Source organism: Heterodontus francisci, chromosome 20 (genome assembly GCF_036365525.1).
Source record: "Heterodontus francisci isolate sHetFra1 chromosome 20, sHetFra1.hap1, whole genome shotgun sequence".
Taxonomy (NCBI): Eukaryota; Metazoa; Chordata; class Chondrichthyes; order Heterodontiformes; family Heterodontidae; genus Heterodontus; species Heterodontus francisci.
Window position 1 is genome coordinate 56,878,577 of NC_090390.1, and position 13,238 is coordinate 56,891,814.

Sequence of the window (13,238 nt, forward strand, 5' to 3'; positions counted from 1 at the left end):
ATTTTCGTGTCATTTGCAAACTTACTGATCATACCTCCTATATTCACGTCTAAATCATTAATGTACAATGCAAACAGCAAGGGTCGCAGCACTGATCCCTATGTCACAGGTCACAGGCTTCCACTCGCAGAAACAACCCTCGACCATCACCCTCTGCCTCCTGCTACAAAACTAATTTTGGATCCAATTTGTCAAATTGCCCTGGATCCCATGGGCTCTTACCTTCTTAACCAATCTCCCATGCGGGACCTTATCAAAAACCTTACTGAAGTCCATGCAGACTACATCAACCCCTTTAGCCTCATCTACACATCTAGTCACTGCCTCAAAAAATTCAGTCAAGTTAGTCAGACATGATCTCCCCCTGACAAAGCCATGCTGACTATCCCCGATTAATCCCTGCCTCTCCAAGTGGAGATTAATCCTGTCCCTCAGAATTTTTTCCAATAGCTTCCCAACCACTGATGTTCGACTCACCGGCCTGTAATTACCTGGTTTATCCTTGCTACCCTTCTTGAATAATGGTACCACATTCGCTGTCCTCCAGTCCTCTGGTACCTCTCCTCTGGCCAGAGAGGATTTGAAAATGTGTGTCAGAGCCCCTGCTATCTCCTCCCTTGCCTCACATTACAGCTTGGGATACATCTCATCTGGGCCTCGGGATTTATCCACTTTTAAGCCCGCTAAAACAGTTAATACTTCCTCCCTTTCAATACTAATATGTTCAAGTTGGGTAATACACTTCAGCTTACCTACCCAAAGAAGGAAATTTCACTTTGCTGATTTCATAGAGGCTGGTTCCAGTAGATTATCGTTGTCCCACCCTTCCTCAAGACTCCACTTATATCATTTTCACCTTAAAATGTAATGGATGTTTATTGAATTGAATGAGATTGCCTCACTAATTTAGCTGAGAACCATTCACAGCCATCACAAAAAGGAGTAATTAGGAGATGGAGAGCAATCTCAAATAATTCCACTTTCAAGAGACCTACACAAAATGTCTAGATTCTCTTCACAATAGTAAATATCATATAATCTGTTGTGTAACTCTAAACAGCTTACAGTAATGTGTTAGAAACATTGTGCTTACAGTAAATAAGAAATTTGTAATACAACAAAATTATTTAGAAGCAAAATACTGCAGATTCTGGAAATCTGAAATAAAAACATGCTGGAAAACTCAGCAGGTCAGGCAGCATCTGTGGAGATAGAAAAGAATTAACGCTTCAGGTCGATGACCTTTCGTCAGAACTGGGAAAAGTTAGATATGCAACAAGTCTTAAGCAAGTACAGAAGCAGGGGGCACAGGGAGAGGGGGCAGCAAAGGGGAGGAGGGGGAAGGAACAAAAGGGAAGGTCTTTGATAGGGTGAAAGGCAGGAGAGATTAGACGCAAAAAGGGATGATGGTGCAAAGCCAAGGAAAATGTAAATAGGACATGTAATGAAATAAAAAGATGGCTAAAAAAAAAGCAATAGAATTATTTAACTTATATCAATTGCCAACTAGAACACAAGAACACAAGAAATAGGAGCAGAAGTAGACCATATGGTCCATCGAGCCTGCTCCGCCATTCAATACGATCATGGCTGATCTTGAGCTTCAATTCCACTTTCCTGCCCGCTTCCCATATCCCTTGATTCCCTGCAACACCAAAAATCTATCTATCCCGTTCTTTAATGTATTCAATGATGGAGCATCCACAACCCTCTGGGGTAGAGCATTAAAACATGGCACCTCCAGGCAGCGGAGCACTCTCTCAGTACTGCACTGGAATGTCTGCCTGAATACGTGCTCAAATGTCTGGAATAGGACTTGGAGGCAAAAATGCTACCCACTGAGTCACAGCTGACAACTCTATGCCATCCCAATGAATATGACACAAAGCTTTCATTTGTAATCATTATTTAGTTAGAACTTTGGCTCCTGTAACATAATGGCCTGGATTTTGCAGTAGGGGCAATGGTGAGGCTATCATATCATGTAAATTGGACAGCAACTTCCAGCATCCACAGTTAAATGCAGAAATTATAATGCTGCTGTCTGGTCTTCCCTCCCACCCGCCCAACAAGATTCACTGCATCGGTACCTCGCCAAGAGATTCATCATTCAAATACATGGCAGGCGTGAAGTTACAGTACTTATCCACTAAATAACCTATAAACATACCAGAAAAAGTTAGCGGCTGTCTATGTGCATATAAAATTATTTTTTAATGGCATTGTAAGTCTTAACTTACAAACAACCTCTCTGGCACTGAAAATTTACAAATGTAGCATCTCATTCCTTCATAGAATGGTTACAGCACAGAAAATGGTAATTTGGCCTGTTGTATTTGTGTTGGCTCTCTGAAAGAGCAATTTACCTACTGTCACTCTCCTGCATATTCTTCCTTTCCAGATAATAATCAAATTCCCTCTTGAATGCCTCAATTGCACTTGCCTTCACCATATTCTCAGGCAGTGCATTCCAGATCCTAACTACTCGCTGCACGAAAAAGTTATTCTTCACATCACCATTGCTTCTTTTCCCAATTACCTTAAATCTGTGCCCTCTGGTTCTCAATCCTTCCACCAATGGGAACAGTTTCTCCCTATCTATTCTGTCCAGACCCATAATTTTGAATATCTCTACTTAATCTTCTCTTCACCAAGGAAGCAGTCCCAACCTCTCCAATCTACATAACTGAGGTTCCTCATCCCTGGAACCATCCTCATGAATCTTTTCTGTACCCTCTCTAATGCCTTCACTTCCTTCCTAAAGCGTGGTTCCCAGAATTGGACACAATACTCCAGTTGAGGCAGAACCATAATTTCCTTGTTTTTGTATTCTGTGCCTCTATTGATAAAGCTGAGGACGCTGCATGCTTTGTTAACTGTGCTCTCAACTTGTCCAACCATCTTCAAATGATTTATGCACAGACACACCCAGGTCCCTCTGCTCCTGGACCTCCCCATGAATTGTACCCTTTATTTTATATTGTCTCTCCATGTTCTACCAAAATGAATCAATTCACATTTTCTGCATTGACCGTCATCTGCGACTTGTCCACCCATTCCACCAACCTGTCTATGTCCTTTTGAAATTCTACACTATCCTCCTCACAGTTCATAATATTTCCAAGTTTTGTATCATCCACAAATTTTGAAATTGTGTCCTATATGCCAAGGTCTAGGTAATTAAAATATCAGGAAGAGCAGGGGTCCTATAATCGAACCTTGGGGAACTCCACTGCAAGAATTCCTCCAGTCCGAAAAACAATAAACCACTACTCTCTGTTTTCTGTCACTCAGTCATTTTTGTATCCATGTTGCTACTGTCTTTTATTCCATGAGCTATAACTTTGCTCACAAGTCTGTTGTGCAGCACTTTATCAAATGCCTTTTGGAAGTCCATGTACTCCACATCAACAGTATTACCCTCATCAACCCTCTTGGTTACCTTATCAAAAAAATTCAAGAAAGTTAGTTAAGCACAATATGCCCGTAAAAATAAATCAGTGCTGGTTTTCCTTAATTAACCCACATTTGTCCAAGTGACTATTAATTTTGTCTCCTCTTTTACCACGTGCAGCATCTTCTTCCTTGGTATAGACTTGGTAAAGTATTCATTTAATACCTCAGCCATGCCCCCTGCCTCCATGCATTGTCCCCACTCCTCCTTTTACTACCCTTACTATTTATATGCCTATAGAAGACTTCTAGATTCCCCTTTATGTTAGCTGCCAGTCTCTTCTCATACTCTCTTTTTTTGCTTCTCATTTATTTTTCAATTCCCCTCTGAACCTTCTGGTTCTCAGTTGTATTATCCACCTGACATCTGTCATAAGCACACTTTTTCTTTATCTTAATCTCTATCTCTTTTGTCATCCAGGGAGCTCTGGATTGGTTTGCCCTACCTTTCCCCTTCGTGGGAATCTACCTTGACTGTGCCCGAACTCTCCTCTTTAAAGGCAACCTATTGTTCAGTTACAGTTTTTCCTGCTAACTTTGATTCCAATTTACGAGTCAGATCCATTCTTACCCCATTTAAGTTGGTTTTCTCCCAGTTAATTATTCTTACTCTGGATTGATCCTTGTACTTTTCCATAGCCAACCTAAACCTTATGAAACAATGATCACTGTACCTTAAATCTCCATATTTTATTATTTTTATAAAATTTTCTTTTAATCCCTCTCTATTCTATACTGTACATGATTTCACATTGAATTAAATATTCTAACTTACACGTCATGGTTTAAACTCTGCGTGCTTCAGTAAGGATTTTTCGATCCGATTAGCTGAAGAGACATACTGTTGCTTGCCCGTTCACTTAGGTCCCAGATCCTCTGTAGAGGACAGTGCACTGTATTAGACTCCCGATGACTACAGGTTGCCATTCAAAAGGCCACAAAAAGTCTATGGGCAGCTCTAGGCGTAAAATAAGTGGCAGTCGCCATTTGTACACCACCAACTGCAAAATCCAGGCTGTTATTTTCCACATACATTTTATGCAAGGCGAGTGTAATAAACTTTATTGAGATCTGGAAGGATTAATAAATGTAACACCAGACTCAATTTTCCTATGGACTGACAGTTCTCCATCTTTGGTAAAGTTTCAATTTTAATCCCCTCTCCATTTTTTAATGTGCCATGTGTTATAAAGCAGATGCTTGTGCTCCCTTTCTGGAATACAACATGGGAGTAGGGAATAGTGTGGGAGGTCACCAATCACAGCAGAGGCTACAGAGAGGCCACGATTGGCAGAAAGGAGGCCAAAGGCACTCCTGCTGCTCCTGGCCTACAAAGTTATAAAAAGCAACTACCTTCTGGAGCCGGCAATTCCCGCCAGCCTTTCACTGACTGGTTTCCCAAACCCTGGGAAACCCAGCCAGCAGCAGTTAAACTTAAAAATCAAGGTGAGCTAGCTGCCAGCATAAAAATGGTACCTGTAAGTGGTGGTGGGGATAGCATTTCCTGGGCTTTAACCCCATTCCCCCACCTTCTCCCACCCATTGTTGAGGGTCAATATTGAAGCCATTATATCCATCATTATATGATCTGCAGCCAAATAAATGGAGCCAGATAGAAAAGGAAACAGTGAAGAATGCAATAAAAATCAAGCATTTAAACAAATTTTATCCTCATGCAACTGTGCATTCCTACCATGAAACTGACTATCTACCCACCTGATAAGTGGCATTGGACAGATTGTGTGCCCAGAATCTCCATAGTGACAATTCTAACATTATAGTGTCAGCAGCAACTACTCCAAGGTCAGAGTTAGCAATGAATCATGCAAACAAGATAAAGCTCCTGATATTCTGTTCAAAGTGCCTTGGTGTGTTATCCCCAACCTCAGAAAAAGAAGTCCATCAGAAACTGCATCTTCATTGTTCCATTTATTTTAACAGTCTCTGATCAGGACTGTCAATTTGCAGAAATATGGGTATCTACTGGAAACTTAATTAGAAATAACCATAATAATTTAATTACAACATTACAGATGAAGAGCAGAACGTCCAACTTTGACAAGGATGTAAAAGGGGCGGTAGCAGATCAGCAGCTTGCTATACACTCCATCTAATTTTCTGTTCCATTTACTTCTAATTGCAAGCTACACAAGTTGAAATCCAGTTCCCACAGATGAAAGTATTCTAATCCTGTCCATTATCTAGGCTCAATAAAGTTCCCTTGGATGCAACAAAATACAGCAAAGCAACAACCAAAATGATTCAAGGTAGCGAGGGATTTGTCATGGCGTCATATTCTACCATAAATCCTATGATTTTGCGCACAAATTGTATGAATTTTAGAAATTAGGAGGGAGAGAAGAAAAGAAGCCAGTTTGGAATCAGGTGGGAGTGTGCATTAAGACTCAGTATTAAAGTTAAGGTGTTGAATGAGCAAACAGAGCCAGTGTTAAAGTTGGGTAGGAGGGAGCAACAAAAATAGGTCAGGAGGGACAGCAACAACATCCATTTAAGAACTTCTTTTGTTCAATCTGCTGGATGGAGCCAACAGGCACGAACTGGCAAAATTGGCTTACAGAATGCAAATCGCTATAAGAAAGCTGCTAGGCAAGGAGCTACAGTAGCAGGATGAACTAGCACTCAGCCCTACTTCCAAGGCTGGCTTTCAAGGGATGTGTTTTTTCAGATTTATATGCAACTGGCTTGTAATCTTTGGCAAGAATTCCCATGACAAATCACTAGTCTTAATAATGATGAACAAGAATGAGCACAAAAACAAACTGGAACTAATTTACCGGTTTCTTTCATCATCAGCTCTTCTTCAGTGAAAGTCTGCAGTGGTGCATAAACGGTGCAATCTGGAGTTCCGTTACCCAAAGCAACCTCTGCACTGGAAAATTTTGAAAGCCATGGTTGAGCCTTTGGAAATGCTGGACACCTGGGTCTGACAAAACTTCTTCCCAGCTTTTGGTCATTTATGCAAGACACACAGTAGAACAAAAAGTGGTATGTTACTTAACTTATATCAGGAGACAGTTACAGAATCAGATTGATTACAACACAGAAGGAGTAAATGTAAATTAACTATAGCTTCTCATCTTTAATTAAAGCCCTTCCCTATACACTTTTATATTTTAAACCAATACATAATAAAAAATTCTGCAATCCAATAAATCCCAAGAGCGTGATATATTTGGCTACAGTTTCATTCAACACCATGTTGCAATACTTATGCTCATTGTTTCTTCCTATATTCAACATTTATTAAAATTTAATCTGCCATTGTTCTGATCACTTAGTTTTACCCAACTCATTTTGTAGCTCCCAATCTGTCTACTCAAGATTCAATGCCCCCATCTCCAAGTATGATTAGATCAATTTGCATTAAGTTTCAAAAATTTGGCTTTGATATAAATTAGCAGCAGCACAGCTCCCAACACAGATCACGGTGGCATCCAACTAATAACAGTGTCCACTGCTTTATACCCTTCAGCCTATTTCTTATTCAGCCAAGATTTACTGTGAATCCTCTCTTTCAGCTTAATTTTTGTACTGAATTTGATTAAATGCTCTTTAGAAGAACAGATACATCATATTATAGAGCTTTTCTCAGTCCAGTTAAGGTGTCACTTCCTCAAAAATTTCAAAGAAATTAATCAGGCAGGATTTTCCCCAATTCCATACTGGGTGATGTTTACTAGATTATCCCAAAAGTAATTCTCCAATTTACTCTTAATAATCAATTCCATTATTTTATCCTACAACAGTCTCTGCCTCAACCATTCCCTGTGAGTATTTCCTGTTCCAGCAACTGTCTGCGTAAAGAAAATTCTCAATCTCTCCTCCCACCTAGTGAGAATTTAAATTTCATAACTTCTTAACGCTGTTCAAACAGACAAAATACTTTGTATCTATTCAATCTCAAAAATCAATTAAATCTCCTCTTAGCTTTCTCTTTGGGTATCCAAAGCTAGAGCTCTCTGAATGAGATGAACATGGTGGACATAACATTTCTTTTGATCTCCTCTTTTAAAGACACTGACATTTAAGATAGAAATGGGGGAGATAATTAATAACTTAATCAAACTTAGAAAGGATAAAATCCCCTAATCTGAATGGACTGCAACCACACATATTTGGGCGGCACAGTGGCGCAGTGGTTAGCACCGCAGCCTCACAGCTCCAGGGACCTGGGTTCGATTCTGGGTACTGCCTGTGTGGAGTTTGCAAGTTCTCCCTGTGACCGCGTGGGTTTTCGCCGGGTGCTCTGGTTTCCTCCCACAGCCAAAGACTTGCAGGTGATATGTAAATTGGCCATTGTAAATTGCCCCTAGTGTAGGTAGGTGGTAGGGAATATGGGATTACTGTAGGTTTAGTATAAATGGGCAGTTGTTGGTCGGCGCAGACTCGGTGGGCCGAAGGGCCTGTTTCAGTGCTGTATTTCTAAATAAAATAAAAATTTTAAAAGTTAGGATAGAGTGAAAAGAGGCACTATTACACAGCTAATGTGATTTCTATCTTTAAAACGGGAGATAGAACAAGTCCAGGGAACTACAGACCAATTAGCTTAATGCCAGTGGTAGGAAAGATAATGGAATCCTTCCTCAAAGATGTCATAGAAAAACATTTAGAAACTAAAAAAGTCAGCACAGATTTCAAAAGGGAAGGTCATCCTTGACCAATGTTACTGAATTCTTTGAAAAAAAGCATCAAATTGTAGATAACAGTAATGGAGTAGATGTAATACATTTAGGATTTCAAAAAGGCATTGCATGGCAGACTCACGATTAAGGTCAGAGCGTGTGGAGTCAGGGGACAAGAAGCAGAATGGATAGCAAGCTGGCTACAAAAACGGAAAAACAGATTTACGATTCAAGGTAGTTACTCAGACTGGCGAAAGGTATGAAGTGGTTTTCCAGAAGGATCAGTGCTGGGACCACTGTTGTTCACCAACTACATAAACAATTTGGACTAGAGAATTGGAAGTACAATTTCAAAATTTGTGAATGACACCAAATTGGACATGACTGCAATAAAATGCAAAAAGATGTTAATACACACAGAAAGGTGTGAAATTGGCAAATTGACTTCAATGTTGATAAGATGGTACATATTGGTACAAAGAATGAGACCACATACTCATTGGAAAATAAGTGTATAAATGGGATAGAAGAATAGAGGGATCTAAGGGCACAGATACACACAAAGTAGCGATGCACATTAATAAGTATTTATTTATAGAGGGGAAAATGGAAAAGGAGAGAAGATATGTTAAACTTGCATCGTTAGACCACAGCTGGAGTACTGTGAATTATTCTGGTCTCCATATTTATTATTAAAACAAAAGGATTTAGAGGCATTGGAGAAGTTGCAAAAAAGATATACTAGAATAATACCAGAATGGAGAGATTATGCTCATCAGGAAAGACAGAAAACAAAGAAGATGACAAACAACTTATATTTATATAGTGCCTTTAACATAAAACATCTCAAGGCACTCCACAGGGGCATTACAAAACAAAATATGACACCAAGCTACATAAGGAGATATTAGGAAAGATGATCAAAGAGATAGGTTTTTATGAGTGTCTTAAAGTTTTATGAGGTAGCGAGGCAGAGAGGTTTAGAGGGGTTCAGGGAAGGAATTCCAGAACTTAGGGCTTAGACAGCCAAAGGCATGGCCATCAATGGTGCAACGATTAAAATCGGTGATCCAAAGAGGCTCAAATCTCTGAGGATTGCAGGGCTGGAGAAGATTACAGAGATTGGGAGGGGCCAGGCCATGGAGAGATTTGAAATCAAGGATGAGAATTTTAAAAATCAAGACGTTGTTTAACCAGGAGCCAGTGTACGTCAGTGAGCACAAGAATGATGGGAATTTGGTGTGAGTTAGGACACAGGCAGTAAAATTTTGGATGACTTCAAATTTACAGAGAGTAGAATGTGAGAGGCTGGCCAGGAGTGCATTGGAATGCCTGGCGATAACAAAGACATGGATGAGGGTTTCAGCAGAAGAACTGAGGCAATAGTGAAAACAGGCGATATTGTAGAGGTGGAAATAGGTGGACTTAATGACAAGCACACATCTGCACTAAAGCTCATCTCAGGGCTAAATATGACACTGAGGTTGCGAACCAGCTGGTTTAGCCTCAGACAGTTGCCAGGGAGAGGGATGAAATTGGTGATGAGGGAGCAGAGTTTGTGGTGGGGACTGAAGACGATAGCTTCGGTCTTCCCAATATTTAATTGGAGAAAATTTCGGCTCATCCAGTATTGGAGGTCGGATAACCAATATGACAATTTAGATTCAGTGGAGTGGTCGAGAGAGATGTTGGTGGTGGTGAGGTAAAGCTGGGTGTCGTCAGCATACGTGTGGAAAGTGAGGTCGTGTTTTCGGTTGATGGCACCGAGGGACAGCACATAGACGAGAAATAGGAGAAATCAAGCTTGCAACCTTGGAGAACACCAGAGGTAGCTATGTGGGAATGGGAAGAGAAGGCATTGATGGTGATTCTCTGGTTATGATTAAATAGATAAGAATGAAACCAGGCGAGCACAGCCCCACCCAGCTGGGAAAGAGTGGACAGGCATTGGAGGAGGATGGTGTGATCAACTGGGTCAAAGGCTGCAGATAGTGTCAAGAAGGATGAGGAAGGATAATTTGCCTTTGTCATAGTCACATAGAATGTCATTTGCAACTTTAAGAGCCATTTCGATAATGTGGCAGCAGCAGACACCTAATTAGTAGGGTTTAAACATGGTGTTCAGGGAAAGATGGGCATAAATTTGGGAGGTAACATGTTCAGGGATTTTACAGAAATGAGAGGTTGAAGATGGAGCAGTAGTTTCCAAGGACACCAGGTTTTTTGAAGAAGGGGTGATTATAGCAGATTTGAAGAAAGGACAGAACCGGAGGACAGAGAGAACTATTAACAATGTCAGCTAACATGGGAGCCCGGAAGGGAAGTTGGCTGGTCAGATATTTAGTGGGAACAGGGTTGAAAGAGCAGGAGTTGGGTCTCAAACAAGATGAGCTTGGTGAGGGCACAAGTGGAGATCGGAGAGAGACTAGAGAAGGAAAACAAAACAAGTTTGGGGCTAGGGCCGGGGGTCAGGGCGAGGGGAGCATTAGAGGAAGTTTGGCCCAGTGGGCTAGGGGATGGGAGGCTAGTGACAGAGGCAGCTGATCGGATGGTCTCAATCTTGGTGACAAGGAAATCCATGAACTACTTGCAGGTTGGTTAGGGTTGTTTTCCTTAAAATAGAGAAGGCTGATGGGAAACTTAATTGAGGTGTACAAAATTATGAGGGGCCTAGATAGAGTAAACAGGAAGGACCTGTTTCCCCTAGCAGAGAGGTCAATTACCAAGGGGCACAGATTTAAGGTGATTGGTCAAAGGATTAGAGGGGACATGAAGAAAAAATTTTTTTCACCCAGAGGGTAGTGGGTGTCTGGAATTCACTGTCAGGAACAGTGCGGGAGGCAGAAACCATTAACTCTTTTAAAAAGGTACCTGGATATGCACCTGAAGTGCTGTAACCTGCAAGGCTACGGACCAGGTGCTGGAAGGAGGGATTAGATTGGGCCGCTAGTTTTTTCGGCCAGCGCAGGCATGATGGGCTGAATGGTCTTCTTCTGTGCTGTAATTTTTCTATGGTTTCTATGGTTCTATGGAGACAAAGGTGTAGGAGACAGCTGGTCTCTCTTTTTCTAAAAAAGAGAGGATTGAGGGGTGACCTAATCGAAGTCTTTATGAATATGAAAGGTTTTGATAGGGCAGATGCAGAGATGTTGCGGGGGGACCAGAACTAGGGGCTATAAATATAAGATAATCACCAATAAATCCATTAGAAGAAACTTCTTTACCCAGCGAATGATTAACATGTGGAACTTGCCACCACACAATACACCAAAAAGGAGAAAGGCATAGAAGGATATGTTAATGGGATTAGATGAAGATGGGTGTGAGGAGGCTTGTGTGCAGCATAAACACCAGCATGGACCCATTGGGCCGAATGGTCTGTTTCTGTGCTGTAAATACCATGTAACTGTGAGAGGTTAAAGATACAGAATACAGTAAAACAAAAGGCCAAATGCAGCGTGTGCAGGGGGCAATTGAAAAAGTTATGACCAGGTGAGAACGGGGTCTAAGGGTTCCCTTTCAGCCTTCACCTGGTCTTATTGTAAGGTGGGGGCCTGCATGATGAAGTACATGAGAAGGGCAAAGAGAGAATATGAGAAAAGGTTAGCAGGTAACATAAAAGGAAACCCCCAAAATCTTAAGCATATTATTCGAATATTCCAACACTTGTTCTAAAGGATTGGTTGTGGCAGGAATACAGACTGGTCATGAGGGTGGTGGCGGTGGGGGGGGGGGTGATTTGTTAAGTAATGATTTGGAGAAACCAATGTTACATTTAAAATACTCAACTGGATTTTAACTAATACAGGCTTTCCCAATTCGCTACTTAGTGAAACAGAATACGCCGTTCCTATCACATTGTGCGGGATATTGAGGCTTTAGAAAGGGTACAGTGGCAGCTTCCAGAGGAGGACCGCAAGACTGATACCCAGTTCAAAACACCTTAGTTACTCAGATAGGCTCAAAGATCTAGGTCTGTATACTTTAAAGAGTAGACTCAAGGGTGATTTGATCGAGGTTTATATAATATTAAATGACTAAATGATGCTTATGTGAACCAATTATTTCAATTAGCTAAGTTGAGGACCAGGTCATCACAGAATCATTACAGCACATGTGGCCATTCAGCCGGTCACATCTGCGCTGGCTCTCAGAAACAGCAATTTACCTTGTGCCACTTCCTCGCCTACTCCCCATAGCCCTGCACATTCGTCCTTTTCAGATAACAATCTAATTCCTTCTTGAATGCCTTGATTGAACCTGCCCCCACCACACACTCAGGCAGTGCATTCTAGATCCTAACCACTCGCTGTGTGATAAAGTTTTTCATGTCACCACTGCTTCTTTTGCCAATTACCTTAAATCTGTGCCCTCTTGTTCTCGATCCTTCCACCAATGGGAACAGCTTTTCCTGTACCTACTCTGGACCCTTCATGATTTTGAACACTAGCAAACCTCCTCTCAAAAAACAGTTCCAGCTAATCCAATCTATCCATGAATTTCCTCATCCCTGGAACCATTCTCGTGAATCTTTTCTGCACTCTCTCTCTCTCTCTCTCTAATGCCTTCACATCTTTCCTACAACGTGGTACCCAGAACTGGACACAATACTCCAATTGAGGCCGAACCAGTGTTCTATACAAGTTTATGCATGCAAGTTCTGTAAGGACAGAACTAGGTTAGATGTTAGGCAGCTCTTCTTTTCCTAGAGATTAGCGGACCTGTGAAGCATGCATTCCTCACAGCGCTCCTACAAATCTGCTTCTGGTTCTTCCAAACCTTTGCAGACTCAAAAGCTTCCATGCCCCAAGGTCCCCACTTTAAAAAATGTCAAGATTAGCCTCCCCCAACTACTATAAGCATTTCCTGCATCCATCGTCCTCTGTATCCTTGGTTTTGTAAACCCTTGAAACTATGTACAAACTTTAGATAGTAATCAGGGACAACTGATTCAGTTCACAAGCAAATAATCATACAATTTACAAAATATCACCCACAGCAAATAATTTCATAGATTGTAAATTATTTGACCTGAAAAGAGCAAAAGTAGCAAAAACATCTTCTGACTCACTGATTAATGCCACAAGAACTCCACTAGTCTTCATGAAAAGTAAAAAGCCCATTTATTTCTACGGCCACATG

The 13,238-nt window shown here is 41.1% G+C and overlaps 1 protein-coding gene across 2 annotated transcripts in view; it reads right to left on the reverse strand.

Annotated features, from left to right (window-relative positions):
• acadsb (acyl-CoA dehydrogenase short/branched chain) overlaps positions 1-13,238 on the reverse strand; it is an 89,912-nt gene that overhangs the window by 55,967 nt on the left and 20,707 nt on the right. The window contains exon 2 of one of the 2 annotated variants that reach the window (XM_068052812.1): positions 6,249-6,417. The exons of the other annotated variant lie outside the window; for it this stretch is intronic. Coding sequence (XP_067908913.1) covers positions 6,249-6,417 — 169 coding nt within the window. The remainder of the gene's footprint in view (positions 1-6,248; positions 6,418-13,238) is intronic. 2 annotated transcript variants of the gene reach the window in all.